At 43.2% G+C, this 16,136-nt stretch overlaps 1 protein-coding gene across 1 annotated transcript in view; it reads left to right on the top strand.

The window, feature by feature from the left end:
* LOC120535107 (olfactomedin-like protein 2A) overlaps window positions 1-12,898 on the top strand; it is a 132,826-nt gene extending 119,928 nt beyond the window's left edge. Inside the window, exons 7-8 of the mRNA XM_039762692.1 lie at window positions 4,755-4,943; window positions 11,555-12,898. Coding sequence (XP_039618626.1) covers window positions 4,755-4,943; window positions 11,555-12,156 — 791 coding nt within the window. The 3' untranslated portion in view covers window positions 12,157-12,898. The remainder of the gene's footprint in view (window positions 1-4,754; window positions 4,944-11,554) is intronic.
* The last annotated feature ends 3,238 nt before the right edge of the window (window positions 12,899-16,136 follow it).

Genomic DNA, 16,136 nt, shown 5'->3' with positions numbered 1-16,136 from the left:
TGGAATGGTGAAGAAGCAGGGAGTAGAGCTGGCAAAGGTGGATGAGTTTAAATACTTGGGATCAATAGTATAGAATAATGGGGATTGTGGAAGAGAAGTGAAAAAAGGAGTGCAGGCAGCGTGGAATGGGTGGAGAAGAGTGTCAGGGGTGATTTGTGACAGACGGGTATCAGCAAGAGTGATAGGGAAGGTCTACAGGACGGTAGTGAGACCAGCTATGTTATATATTGGCTGGAGACGGTGGCACAGGAGACAGAGTTGGAGGTGGCAGAGTTAAAGATGCTAAGATTTGCGTTGGGTGTGACGAGGAGGGACAGGATTAGAAATGAGGACATTGGAGAGTCAGCTCAAGTTGGACGGCAGGGAGACAAAGTCAGAGAGGTGAGATTATGTTGGTTTGGACATGTGCAGAGGAGAGATGCTGGGTATATTGAGAGAAGGGTACTAAGGATAGAGCTGCCAGGGAAGAGGAAAAGAGGAAGGCCTAAGAGAAGGTTTATGGATGTGGTGAGAGAGGACTTGCAGGTGATGGGTGTGACAGAACAAGATACAGAGGACAGAAAGATATGGAAGAAGAGGATCCGCTGTGGCAACCCCTAACGGGAGCAGCCGAAAGAAAAAGAAGAAGAAGAAGAAGTAAGCAATGTGGCAAATCATTTTGCAGACCAGCCAGGGCTCTGCCTGTGCCCACAACAGACTTGGGTTTCTTACGGTTTGTGCGAGACGGTGTATCGTCGTGGAATATCCCTCTACTTTCCCTTTACCTAGGGGTAGGTGTACTCCATTACCAGGTTGGTCTATGGTCGCACCTTAAGATTATCACACACAAACCCTAACCCTAACCCTAACCCCATGAATGGTAAAACACTTCTGGGTGTCTTGGCCATATCTTCCAAGGCTGAAACAAGATATTAGATTCCCTGGAAAAGAAAAAACTTACCTGGCTTCCTTTTCTGTTTCCAATCTGGGAGGGTCCTCTTCTGTTGCCAATCCATGACGATTTGTTCCTGCAGAGAAAAGAAAGAAGGAATGAGTGGAGTTTTGGACAAGATTGGAATGTAGTGCTTGCTAGAAGGGGGGTAGTAGATACTTACCTGTATGAAATGGAGCGTATGATCCGTGAACTGAAAGAAATTGGATTGTCAGAAAATTATATACTTACCTTGGCACGTGAGGGAGTAGAACAGAGGGTGGAAGGCGGTTTGATAGTTATCGACCCTAATCTGATATTGACTGGCCCCTGCATCAATCCTAATCTGAACCTTAGTGGGAGGGGCCCTGATGCTAAATCCCAGGGGTTGGGATTGCAGTTGTGATTTAAGGCGACTAACCCTAGGGTTGTATTGACTGGCCCCCATACCAGCCCTAATCTTAATATTAGTGGGAGGGACCCTGATGTTAAGTCCCAGAAATGGGGACTGGAATCGGGCCTTGAAGGAGATCATTCCTAATTTAGTACTGACTGGCCCTCATGTCAGCTCTAATCTTAACTTCAGCGGGAGGGGCCCTGAGGCTAAATCCCAAGAATTGGGATTAGAATTGGGGCTCAAGGGGATTGACCCTAATAAGATATTGACTGGCCCCTATACTAACCCTAATCATAATAGTAGTGGTAGGGGCCCTGATGTTAAGTCCCAGGGAGGGGGACGAGAAATGAGAATGGAGGAGATCAACCCTAATTCAATACTGGCTGCACCCCAGATTAACCCTAATTTTAATTCTAACTGGGAGGGTGAATTTTGGTTTCCTTGGAAGGGCCCTGTCACTAGACCACTATTTGAATGGATTCCCCCTTTGTTTCGCATGAGGAAGGATTTATTGGAAATAGGGGGGATTTGTTTTGGTATAAAATAAAGAGGTATGGATGGAATGACCCATATAGACAGAGATCAGTGCAACTAGGGGAGTATTGGAAGGCCAGTAAAGACGGAGAAGAGGGGAGGATTCGGATACCATTTTATGTAAGATATGGGGGATGGATACGAAAACAATGGGACCAGGAATGTTTGGAAGTAGTAGGAAGGAGTGATGCAAAGGAGGGGTTGGAAGAGGGGTTGGAGTGGTTCGTAGAGGATGTAGAAGGATTGGAAGGTTGGGAGATGGAGGGACAACAATTTTCAGATAGGGACGATGATAGGGATGGTATTGTTGAAGAGGAGGGGAGTGTTTGGAGTCGGTAGATTGAGGAAAATAAGGAAGTAATTCCAATGGTCTTCACCTTTTCGAGTCAAGCACAGGGGGTGATACGAATCCTCAAGGAAAACTTTAGGCAGGCACAAGGACAGGATGAAGATTTGCAGGGCTTTAGGTTAGTGGCGGCCTATCGCAGAAATAAAACAATAAAAGATCTGGTTGTTCGGGCCTCGTGTACGAAACGGAAACGAAATAAAACTGCTTGGCAGATCCCTTTCAAAGATAAGAAAATGATTAAAAATCCTAAGACCTCAATAGAGCTGCCAATTTTTCAGGATTTGTCATTGAATACGATTAATTGTGTTTATGGGATTCAATGCCAAATGTGCCAAATGATACAGTATATACACTGTGTGCACAATTATTAGGCAAGTGAGTATTTTGACCATATCATCATTTTTAATGCGTATATTCCAACTCCAAGCTGTATTAACTTGAATGCTTATTGGATTTCAGCACGTCAGGTGATGTGTATTTGTGTAATGAGGGAGGGTGTGGCCTAAGGAGATCAACACCCTATATCAAGGTGTGCAGAATTATTAGGCAGCTAGTTTTCCTCTGGCAAAATGGGCCAAAAAAGAGATTTAACTGACTCTGAAAAGTCAAAAATTGTAAAAAGTCTTTCAGAGGGATGCAGCACTTTTGGAATTGCTAAGATATTGGTGTGTGATCACAGAACCATCAAACATTTTGTTGCAAATAGTCAACAGGGTCGCAAGAAACGTGTTGAGAACAAAAGACGCAAATTAGCTGCCAAAGATTTGAGAAGAATCAAACGTGAAGCTACCAGGAACCCATTATCCTCCAGTACTTTCATATTCCAGAGCTGCAACCTACCTGGAGTGCCCAGAAGTACAAGGTGTTCAGTGCTCAAAGACATGGCCAAGGTAAGGAGGGCTGAAACCCAACCACCACTGAACAAGAAACATAAGTTGAAACGTCAAAACTGGGCCAAGAAATATCTGAAGACAGATTTTTTCAAAGGTTTTATGGACCGATGAGATGAGAGTGACTCTTGATGGACCAGATGGATGGACCTGTGGATCAGTAATGGGCACAGAGCTCCACTCCAACGTGGAGGTGGGGTACTGGTATGAGCTGGTATTTTTAAAGATGAGCTAGTTGGACCTTTTGCATTGAAGATGAACTCAAAATCAACTCCCAAACCTACTGCCAGTTTTTCAAAGACACTTTCTTCAAACAGTGATACAGGAAAAAGACCATGATTTTTATGCAGGCCAATGCTCCATCACTTGCATCGAAGTTCTCCACTGCGTGGCCAGCCAGTAAAGGCCTTAAAGATGAAGGAATAATGACATGGCCCCCCTTCCTCATCTGACCTAAACCCTATCGAGAACTTGTGGGCACTTCTTAAACGCTAGATTTACGGGGGAGAAAAACAATACACCTCTCTGAAGAGTGTCTGGGAGGCTGTAGTCACTGCTCCACAAAAAGCTGATCGTCAACAGATCAAGAAACTGACAGACTCCATGAATGGAAAGGCTTATGACTGTTATTGGAAAGAAGGGTGGCTATATTGGTCATTGATTGATTGATTGATTTTTTTTGAAATGTCAGAGATGTTTATTTGTAAATTTTGAGGTGTTTGTTTATTATTCTCACTATAACAGATGAAAATAAACAAGTGAGATGGGAAAATTTTCATTTTTCCTTTAGTTGCATAATAAATCTGCACACTAATAGTTGCCTAATAATTGTGCGCACATATGTATTCCCCTGATGATGTTCACACTCACATTTCCGTTGTGAAACATTCAGGTTTCAGGTTTATTAACATTTTGGATTGACTGATAGCACTGTGTTTGTTCCATATTAAAATTAATCCTCAAAAATACAACTTGCCTAATAATTGTGCACACAGTGTATAGGTGAGACAAAAAATACACTGAAGGCTAGGTGCATTCAGCACCTGAGGTTAATTGAGAGCCAAGAAAGATGTACCCAACTATATATACATTTTGGACAACCAGGCCATAGTCCGCTGTTTTTTGGCTTAGAGCTTGAAAGTTTTTGGAATAAGACCCTTAGGTTGAAAAAGGAATTAAAGTGGATAGAGGCATTGGGGACTTTTTTTTCCTGAGGGTCTAAATGAGAAGTGATTGGATGGAAAGAAGGACATGATAGCAGATTATGTTTTGTTGATAGGTTATTGGCATGTGACACCAGGGCAATTTAATAAATAATATAGAATTGCAATACAAAATGGAGCTAGTGAACCCATTGTTGGCATCCCCTACCCTAAGCCTAACCCCACGAATGACACACAAGCACACAACTGGTTAACCTCTAGCACTTTAAACCACATAAGTGCCTTAGGAATAACGCAGCCTGTCGCTCTCGCAGCACTTCAGGAGACACGATGTGTTAAAGAGACCTCAGACCTTACCGTCTTATTTTGTGCTTGGCTATTGTTTCAATTTTCTGCCGCTTGCCGTTTGGGGCCACTGTATTTAACAAAGATAAAGCCGTTAAGGATGCATCAGATGAAGAAGATCTTTTTTTTCTTTTAAGTGACTATAAATTATTTTTTTTTCTTTTAGTGCTTAAAGATGGTGATTGTGAAGGTACAATTTCATCTATCGAGGCCCCAGAGAAGCATCACAGTTATGGACGAAATGAAGGAGCCTGGATGAAAGATCCGGTGGCCAAAGACGGGAAGATCTACGTTACTAATTACTACTATGGGAACAATCTGGTCGAGTTCAGGAATTTAGACAACTTCAAGCAAGGTAGGTGACACCTGAAAGAAAAACTGCACAGGACATGGTGGCCCGGAGTCCTTTGATACCTGGTTACTAGACAAATCCATGTCTCTCTCTCTCTCTCTGTGTCTTTCTATATATATATATTGTGGCAGATGGCCGGGACCCATGCCCGGCCGGGATGCCCCTTTGACACTGGGTCCAGGGGAGCAGTCATGGGATGCACACTACATCTCCCAGAACACTTTTTGGCAGCCCCCCTGGGTTGCATCGGGGCCAATTGTTTGGAACACCGGAGCCCATTCTTGTTGGGCTCTGTGGCCACCGCCAGGGGGAGCTGCACAGCCCATCTGGGGTGGGAATGCAGCAGCACCTGGAGGTCCAGCCAGAAGTAGGTCAACAAGCACCTGCAGCACTTCCAGGGGTGCTATAAAAGAGGCCGACAGTCACCACTCCAGGCTCCATAGTTGGGAGGAGGAGGACAAAGCTGCCTGGGAGGAGTAGTGGAGGAAGAAGAGTGTGGTGTGGGGTGTTTACTTTGTGTGTTGTTTTGAGACTGTGTTAGGGCTGAGGGACACGGGGTAGACATGCCCCACAGCTGAAGAAAATAAACATTTATTTATTTTACACGCGCCTCCGTTGTCAATCTGTGTCGGGTCGACAACAATATAGCACCTGTACTACAATATATATACATATTACCATACCATACATATATATATACACAGTGCATCCGGAAAGTATTCACAGCGCATCACTTTTTCCACATTTTGTTGTTACAGCCTTATTCCAAAATGGATTAAATTCATTTTTTTCCTCAGAATTCTACACACAACACCCCATAATGACAACGTGAAAAAAGTTTACTTGAGATTTTTGGAAATTTATTAAAAATAAAAAACTGAGAAAGCACACGTACATAAGTATTCACAGCCTTTGCCATGAAGCTCCAAATTGAGCTCAGGTGCATCCTGTTTCCCTGATCATCCTTGAGATGTTTCTGCAGCTTCATTGGAGTCCACCTGTGGTAAATTCAGTTGATTGGACATGATTTGGAAAGGCACACACCTGTCTATAGAAGGTCCCACAGTTGACAGTTCATGTCAGAGCACAAACCAAGCATGAAGTCAAAGGAATTGTCTGTAGACCTCCGAGACAGGATTGTCTCGAGGCACAAATCTGGGGAAGGTTACAGAAAATTTCTGCTGCTTTGAAGGTCCCAATGAGCACAGTGGCCTCCATCATCTGTAAGTGGAAAAAGTTCAAAACCACCAGGACTCTTCCTTGAGCTGGTCGGCCATCTAAACTGAGCGATCGGGGAGAAGGGCCTTAGTCAGGGAGGTGACCAAGAACCCGATGATCACTCTGTCAGAGCTTCAGAGGTCCTCTGTGGAGAGAGGAGAACCTTCCAGAAGGACAACCATCTCTGCAGCAATCCACCAATCAGGCCTGTATGGTAGAGTGGCCAGACGGAAGCCACTCCTTAGTAAAGGCACATGGCAGCCCGCCTGGAGTTTGCCAAAAGGCACCTGAAGGACTCTCAGACCATGAGAAACAAAATTCTCTGGTCTGATGAGACAAAGATTGAACTCTTTGGTGTGAATGCCAGGCGTCACATTTGGAGGAAACCAGGCACCGCTCATCACCAGGCCAATACCATCCCTACAGTGAAGCATGGTGGTGGCAGCATCATGCTGTGGAGATGTTTTTCAGCGACAGGAACTGGGAGACTAGTCAGGATAAAGGGAAAGATGACTGCAGCAATGTACAGAGACATCCTGGATGAAAACCTGCTCCAGAGCGCTCTTGACCTCAGACTGGGGCGACGGTTCATCTTTCAGCAGGACAACGACCCTAAGCACACAGCCAAGATATCAAAGGAGTGACTTCAGGACAACTCTGTGAATGTCCTTGAGTGGCCAGCCAGAGCCCAGACTTGAATCTGATTGAACATCTCTGGAGAGATCTTAAAATGGCTGTGCACCGACGCTTCCCATCCAACCTGATGGAGCTTGAGAGGTGCTGCAAAGAGGAATGGGCGAAACTGGCCAAGGATAGGTGTGCCAAGCTTGTGGCATCATATTCAAAAAGACTTGAGGCTGTAATTGCTGCCAAAGGTGCATCGACAAAGTACTGAGCAAAGGCTGTGAATACTTATGTACATGTGATTTCTCAGTTTTTTTATTTTTAATAAATTTGCAAAAATCTCAAGTAAACTTTTTTCATGTTGTCATTATGGGGTGTTGTGTGTAGAATTCTGAGGAAAAAAATGAATTTAATCCATTTTGGAATAAGGCTGTAACATAACAAAATATGGAAAAAGTGATGCGCTGTGAATACTTTCCGGATGAACTTTATATTTATATATATATTGTGATAAAAGTCGCTATATTGGCACCTGACCAGGCACAGACAGACTCTAGAGGCACATGTAAAATAAATAAATGTTTATTTTCTTCACCTGGGGTCCACATCTATGGAGGAATATTTCGGACAAAATGAAATAAATAAATAAATGCGTAAATAAATAAAAGTACAGTGAAATGTTAGCATAAATAAATAAATGTGTTACGAAATGAGAGCATAAATAAATAAATGTGTCACGAAATATGTTTTTCGTTGCTTATTTATTTATTTCATTTTGTCCGTAACATTCCTGCAAACCGTCATGAAATACGGCTTGAAATAAAACTGTCACTTTCACTCGTCAAAGTTGAGAGGGTGGGCTCTAACACGCCCTCTAGTTACTGATTGGTGAATCGATAGCACAAGAATTCATTAGAAAAATGCTTACTACTGCCGATGAAATGGATTCTGCCGAAGATATTACGTATTTCAGAGAGAGAATTGAAGATTTATCGGAAGAAATTACAATGTTGGCGGCCCTTTTAGAACTGAGTATTTGACCCTTGTTTTACGAGTATAAAGTCAGTTGCATATTCGCAGCTACTTTTTCAAACAACTCTACAGCTCTGATCAGTGGCAAAGTTGTTCATCCATCCATCCATCCATTTTCTAACCCGCTTGTTCAGTTCAAAATATTAGTTGGAGCTGCTTTGGGCATTCCATGTCAAAGTACCTAAACTAATACAGCCGTTGCAGCTTACTGTATATCAAACTGGCTCATTCGTCTTGTGATCGTTTTCTCCGATACATCATATAGATCTGCAATCTGTCGTACTTTTAAACCGCATAACAGAAGGTGTTCTATTGACTCAGCTGGAATGTCAAAGGATGGACGTCCAGAGCAGGGAACTGCGTCACCAGAACTGGAGTGTAGTAGAGTCTGTTCCACCTGTTCTTCGATAATTTCAAAATCAGTTTCATCAATATCGGAGCCTAAAAGGGCCGCCAACATTGTAATTTCTTCCGATAAATCTTCAATTCTCTCTCTGAAATACGTAATATCTTCGGCAGAATCCATTTCATCGGCAGTAGTAAGCATTTTTCTAATTAATCCGTGTGCTATCGATTCACCAATCAGTAAGTAGAGGGCGTGTTAGAGCCCACCCTCTCAACTTTGACGAGTGAAAGTGACAGTTTTATTTCAAGCCGTATTTCATGACGGTTTGCAGGAATGTTACGGACAAAATGAAATAAATAAATAAGCAACGAAAAACCTATTTCGTGACACATTTATTTATTTATGCTCTCATTTCATGACATATTTATTTATTAAGGCTCTCATTTCATGACACATTTATTTATTTATGCTCACATTTCACAGTACTTTTATTTATTTACGCATTTATTTATTTCATTTTGTCCGAAATATTCCTCCATACACATCTTCCCCATGTCCCTCAGGCACAACACAGTCCCAGAAGCACAAAAAGAGCTGCTGGCTCCTCTTATAGCCCACCCGGAAGTGCTTCAGGTGTTTACTGACCTAATTCCGGCTGCACTTCCGGGTGTGGCGGAATTACTACCCAGATGGGGTCATGAAGCCGTGCAGCTCCCCCTGGTGGTGGCCATGGATCTCAACAGGGCTGAGTTCCGAAGTCCCATGCCTGTGGCCCAGATGCAACCCACGGGGGCAGCCACCAAGTGTTCCGGGGGACGCAGTGTGTAGCCCATGACTGTTCCCCCAATCAAGTGTCGAAGGCGCGTTCCAGCTGGACATGGGTCCCGGCCATCCGCCGCAATATACACACAATATATATATAAAGGCCAAATACCACTGACTCACTCATCACAAAATCTCCTGAACCACTAGGACTTGGGACTTGAAATTTGGAATGTACGTTCCCCTTGGACCATAGGTGCTCGCTAAGAAACGGTTTTAAAAATTTCGTGCCCCAAGCACATTCTGTCTGTATGTCTGTCCACTTTTCACGAGATAATTACTTAATGGATTCAGATCTGGTTGTTTTCTATAGTTTGCTTGAACATTCCGGTTGATTTTATGACTTCTCTCATCGCATTAAGTACCTTAGTTTGCTTGCGGTACCGATGTATCTATGCAAAACCAACAGAGTGGCAGGGGCGGGCCTTCCTCATTCACTCGCCAGCCTCTGTTTGAGTCGCTCTTCTTCTCGCCGCATGTTGGAGTGCACTTTGCCTCCGCTTAGCTAGCAATACCTGTTTGTTCAACAGACATTATCATCTAGAGATTGTGAAGGAGTAATGTTTGACTTTTTGAGAGACAGAGATCAGAGCTCCGTGTGTTTTAGAGGGTAGCTACTGATTGACAGAGATATCACGGCCACGCGCTTTTCTCCCCATGTGGGGAACGCTCTCCCGTCAGACCTGAACACGATCAGATACAGTGCCAATGTCTATTGATTTTTAAAGTTTGTGTGTGTGTGTAGAGACATATATGTGTGCAGGAGCGATATATTTGCGCTAATCCGAGACAAAGGTTATGGGTCAAAGGGAGGGGGAAGAGTGACATTAGGAGTAGGGAGCCGGGTGGGGCCCTCCTCACTGTCCTGTTTTACTATTATGCGGGCGAAGCCGTGGGGGATGGCTAGTATGTAAGTACGGTATGTGTATATTCACTCACCGAAAGGATTATTAGGAACACCTGTTCAATTTCTCATTAATGCAATTATCTAATCAACCAATCACATGGCAGTTGCTTCAATGCATTTAGGGGTGTGGTCCTGGTCAAGACAATCTCCTGAACTCCAAACTGAATGTCAGAATGGCAAAGAAATGTGATTTAAGCAATTCTGAGCGTGGCATGGTTGTTGGTGCCAGACGGGCCGGTCTGAGTATTTCACAATCTGCTCAGTTACTGGGATTTTCACGCACAACCATTTCTAGGGTTTACAAAGAATGATGTGAAAAGGGAAAAACATCCAGTATGCGGCAGTCCTGTGGGCGAAAATGCCTTGTTGATGCTAGAGGTCAGAGGAGAATGGGCCGACTGATTCAAGCTGATAGAAGAGCAACTTTGACTGAAATAACCACTCGCTACAACCGAGGTATGCAGCAAAGCATTTGTGAAGCCACAACACGCACAACCTTGAGGCGGATGGGCTACAACAGCAGAAGACCCCACCGGGTACCACTCATCTCCACTACAAATAGGAAAAAGAGGCTGCAATTTACACGAGCTCACCAAAATTGAACAGTTGAAGACTGGAAAAATGTCGCCTGGTCTGATGAGTCTCAATTTCTGTTGAGACATTCAAATGGCAGAGTCAGAATTTGGCGTAAACAGAATGAGAACATGGATCCATCATGCCTTGTTACCACTGTGCAGGCTGGTGGTGGTGGTGTAATGGTGTGGGGGATGTTTTCTTGGCACACTTTAGGCCCCTTAGTGCCAATTGGGCATCGTTTAAATGCCACGAGCTACCTGAGCATTGTTTCTGACCATGTCCATCCCTTCATGACCACCATGTACCCATCCTCTGATGGCTACTTCCAACAGGATAATGCACCATGTCACAAAGCTCGAATCATTTCAAATTGGTTTCTTGAACATGACAATGAGTTCACTGTACTAAAATGGCCCCCACAGTCACCAGATCTCAACCCAATAGAGCATCTTTGGGATGTGGTGGAACGGGAGCTTCGTGCCCTGGATGTGCGTCCCACAAATCTCCATCAACTGCAAGATGCTATCCTATCAATATGGGCCAACATTTCTAAAGAATGCTTTCAGCACCTTGTTGAATCAATGCCACGTAGAATTAAGGCAGTTCTGAAGGCGAAAGGGGGTCAAACACCGGATTAGTATGGTGGTCCTAATAATCCTTTAGGTGAGTGTATATTGTCATGTGTGACAATAGATATATATATAAAATAGAATGTCTATCAGGAATGAGGAATGATCTTGGACACCACTGAACAAGAACAAGTAAAAGCCGTAACCCATCCAAAGCTGTGCATTCAGATCCATGGTTTCTATTAGCCTTCCATGTGCTCCTCATTCCCAAATGGTCCACTTTATTTCTCTGGGCACGTGCCCAATATGTCTGGCATGTTAATCCGTACCTCTGATTGACCATACTCTGGTAAATGAGTGTGCCTTATGGTGGACCGACCACACAGCTTGCCTGAAGTTATCCTACTGAGACATATTTGTGTGATTTTTAATATATCATGAATGAGATACGTCGGTTTGCAAATGAAAATAGGCAAATTCAAATACCGATCTAACTTTATGTTACTCGCTTGTCTTTAAGGTCGCTGGAGCAACTTATACAAGCTTCCATATAACTGGATCGGGACGGGTCACGTGGTCTACAATGGCGCCTTCTACTACAACAGGGCCTTCACTAAAAACATCATAAAGTACGATCTGAAAATGAGGTATGTCGCAGCTTGGACCCTTCTGCACGATGTGGTGTACGAAGACACTACCCCATGGAAATGGAGGGGCCACTCGGATATCGATTTTGCCGTCGACGAAAGCGGACTTTGGGTGATCTACCCAGCCATCGACTATGATTACAGTCAGCAAGAAATCATAGTGATCAGCAAGCTGGACCCAGGAGACCTTTCTATCAAGAAGGAGAGCACCTGGAAGACGGGCCTGAAGCGGAACTCGTATGGCAACTGCTTCATCGTCTGTGGAGTGCTCTACGCCGTGGACGTCTACAACCAGAAGGAGGGCCAGGTGTCCTATGCATACGACACCCACACCAACACCGAAGCCACCCCCAGGCTGCCATTCACCAACGAGTACGCATTCACCACCCAAATCGACTACAACCCCAAGGAGAAGGTCCTGTACGCCTGGGACAACGGACACCAACTGACGTACAAAATTAACTTTGTCCAGTAGTTTGACAAGCCCCTCCTCCTCCTCCTCATCTGTCCTATCACCAAGCACTTTTCACATTTTTTTTTTTTATGCTACGATGAAAAGAATCACTTCTGCACTTCGGCTCGTCAGATTCTTAAAGCAGTTATGACTTGAAACTATCTAAGCCTAACTAAATTTACACTGTAATATTATTATTATTATTATTATTATTATTAAAGTTTTTCTTTAAAATTTGAAACAAAAGCTAAGGCAGTTTCTCTCTTTTTCTGGACATTAGCTTCCAAAAAGATGAGAATGAGCAAAGATGTTCACATTTCCTTAACTGGCTTCCAGCACTCCGAAATATTCCAAAATCTGGAGGTGGAAATCCATTCACGTGCAGTGAGGAAGAGAAAAGGACGATTCTCCAGTTTGTCCTTGGAATTCTTTGTACAGAGCTTTATGAACTCGCCTTTTTAAATCTTATATACTGTAGTGCATAGGCATGGAGAAGTTGTAAAAATCGTCTTGAAAGCCATTTTAATATGAAATTTAAAAGTAAATCTCAAAATATAATTTATGCGTTTTTATACATTAGTTAAAAAAAAAACAACTAAAAAAAAAGCTGTTATGCATTAAAAGAGTATAAAGTCCAGTCATATCTCTGTGTTAGAGCTTATGCAGTACGGTCTGTTTTCAAACTCTGTAAATGTTTTAGAACATAAGAGGGGAATGTTTAATGTAAAAATGATTAAATGTACATGTAGAGTTTGATAATTTATATGGCATGGCTGGATTTCTGTGGAGCAGTGAAAATGGATTAAGTGAAACCAGCAGTTTTTATGCTTTTTCAGATTCTGAGCTGTCATGAGAGAAAAAGTACAAATGGCACAGATAAAAGGAGCTGAAGCGTAGTCGACGGGAGCTGATGAAAGAGAATACAGGCTTGAGGAAAAAATGTACTGTACAGGTATATATGGAATGGAATACTGAATACTTTCTGAAGGCACTGTGTGTATATACTTTATATCATACTCTGTATCTATACATATATATCTATATATATGTATACATACACAGGATGGTCCAGATCTAAATATGCAGATCCAGATCGTCTGGAGGACTTTGATTTATGCGGCGACGATTCCAGGTCAGTGCGAAGGCGATTCTTCATGTCGTCAATTCGCACATTTCTCGATGGTCTGGGATTTTTCCGGTGATTTTCTATGTAATAAACTTAACAAGATATAGCGTAATGAAAATTGCATAATTAGATCTGGACCACCCTATATATATATATATATACATACAGTGGTGTGAAAAACTATTTGCCCCCTTCCTGATTTCTTATTCTTTTGCATGTTTGTCACACAAAATGTTTCTGATCGTCAAACACATTTAACCATTAGTCAAATATAACACAAGTAAACACAAAATGCAGTTTTTAAATGATGGTTTTATTATTTAGGAGAAAAAATCCAAACCTACATGGCCCTGTGTGAAAAAGTAATTGCCCCCTTGTTAAAAATCACCTAACTGTGGTGTATCACACCTGAGTTCAATTTCCGTAGCCACCCCCAGGCCTGATTACTGCCACACGTGTTTCAATCAAGAAATCACTTAAATAGGAGCTGCCTGACACAGAGAAGTAGACCAAAAGCACCTCAAAAGCTAGACATCATGCCAAGATCCAAAGAAATTCAGGAACAAATGAGAACAGAAGTAATTGAGATCTATCAGTCTGGTAAAGGTTATAAAGCCATTTCTAAAGCTTTGGGACTCCAGTGAACCACAGTGAGAGCCATTATCCACAAATGGCAAAAACATGGAACAGTGGTGAACCTTCACAGGAGTGGCCGGCCGACCAAAATTACCCCAAGAGCGCAGAGACGACTCATCCGAGAGGTCACAAAAGACCCCAAGACAACATCTAAAGAACTGCAGGCCTCACTTGCCTCAATTAAGGTCAGTGTTCACGACTCCACCATAAGAAAGAGACTGGGCAAAACGGCCTGCATGGCAGATTTCCAAGATGCAAACCACTGTTAAGCAAAAGAACATTAGGGCTTGTCTCAATTTTGCTAAGAAACATCTCAATGATTGCCAAGACTTTGGGAAAATACCTTGTGGACTGATGAGACAAAAGTTGAACTTTTGGAAGGCAAATCTCCCGTTACATCTGGCGTAAAAGGAACACAGCATTTCAGAAAAAGAACATCATACCAACAGTAAAATATGGTGGTAATAGTGTGATGGTCTGGGGTTGTTTTGCTGCTTCAGGACCTGGAAGGCTTGCTGTGATAGATGGAACCATGAATTCTACTGTCTACCAAAAATCCTGAAGGAGAATGTCCGCCATCTGTTTGTCAACTCAAGCTGAAGCGATCTTGGTGCTGCAACAGGACAATGACCCAAAACACACCAGCAAATCCACCTCTGAATGGCTGAAGAAAACAAAATGAAGACTTTGGAGTGGCCTAGTCAAAGTCCTGACCTGAATCCAATTGAGATGCTATGGCATGACCTTAAAAAGGCGGCTCATGCTAGAAAACCCTTAAATAAAGCTGAATTACAACAATTCTGCAAAGATGAGTGGGCCAAAATTCCTCCAGAGCGCTGTAAAAGACTCATTGCAAGTTATCGCAAACGCTTGATTGCAGTTATTGCTGCTAAGGGTGGCCCAACCAGTTATTAGGTTCAGGGGCAATTACTTTTTCACACAGGGCCATGTAGGTTTGGATTTTTTCTCCCTAAATAATAAAACCATCATTTAAAAACTGCATTTTGTGTTTACTTGTGTTATATTTGACTAATGGTTAAATGTGTTTGATGATCAGAAACATTTTGTGTGACAAACATGCAAAAGAATAAGAAATCAGGAAGGGGCAAATAGTTTTTCACACCACTGTGTGTATATATATATATATATATATATATATATATATATATAGGTGTATATATATATATATATATATATATATATATATAGAGTAATAAAACAGAGTCATATAAAGATTTGCCGTTTTTAACCCCGTATATATTGTAACAAAAAGTTCAAGGTCAGTAGTTCAAAATAACTCAAAGACATAGAAGGAGGGGTAGACGGACAATTTATGGGGGCGGACCTGAAATGAAACGGTGGGATGCTGGGAAAATCGTGGTGCTGGATGGGTAGCTGATGTCATCACCGGGGGACCAGAGGGAAGAAAGGAACGCTGGAAGCGCTGTGGCTCTTTGGATTGTCCAGGCGATATTACGCGGTGGACCCTCGGTCTTTCTGAAGAAATAAAGAGAGAGAGGTTAGTGCTGCCATTATCCCCTGGTGCGTGTCGGGTCCTTAAACTGCTCCCCATTCGCGCGTGCATGTCATGACCCCCTTCAGCCCAGACCCATCGGGTCGGGCAGCCCAAACCGAGAGGTCGTGAACCCGAGAGAGTGCATCATTGTTGGCCTGAAGATTACCTCGACGATAGGTGACGGTGTACTTATACGGCTGCAGGTCCAAAAACCACCTGGTAACCCGAGGATTTGAGTCCCTGTGAAGAGCCATCCACCAGAGGGCGGCATGGTCCTTCACCAGGGTGAACTCCTGACTTGGCAGGTAGTACCGTAGGTGAGTCACTGCCCACTTGATGGCCAAGGCTTCCAATTCCACCACTGCATACCTAGTCTCCTGGTCCAACAGTTTCCGGCTCAGGTAAATTATAGGGTGTTCAACTCCGTCAAGCTTTGGCTCAGCACAGCACCAAGGCCTGTGTCCGAAGAGTCAGTATGGAGGAAAAAAGGAAGCGAAAAATTAGGTGTTCTCAAAACTGGTGCCATTCTGAGGGCCATTTTTAAGTCCCTGAATGCCCGTTCCACTACGTTGTTCCATACCACATATAAAGGGGCCCTTTTCTTTGTCATCTCTGTCAAAGGTGCGGCCCTCTCAGAAAACCGAGGTACAAACTGGTGGTAATAACTCGCTAATCCCAAGAAAGCTTGCACCTGGTTTTTGACTATCGGATGGGGCCATTCCA

The sequence above is a fragment of the Polypterus senegalus genome, chromosome 9 (genome assembly GCF_016835505.1).
Source record: "Polypterus senegalus isolate Bchr_013 chromosome 9, ASM1683550v1, whole genome shotgun sequence".
In the NCBI taxonomy this organism is placed as follows: domain Eukaryota; kingdom Metazoa; phylum Chordata; class Cladistia; order Polypteriformes; family Polypteridae; genus Polypterus; species Polypterus senegalus.
Note: the sequence above shows the minus strand (reverse complement) of the source record. Positions and strands in the feature narration are given on the sequence as shown.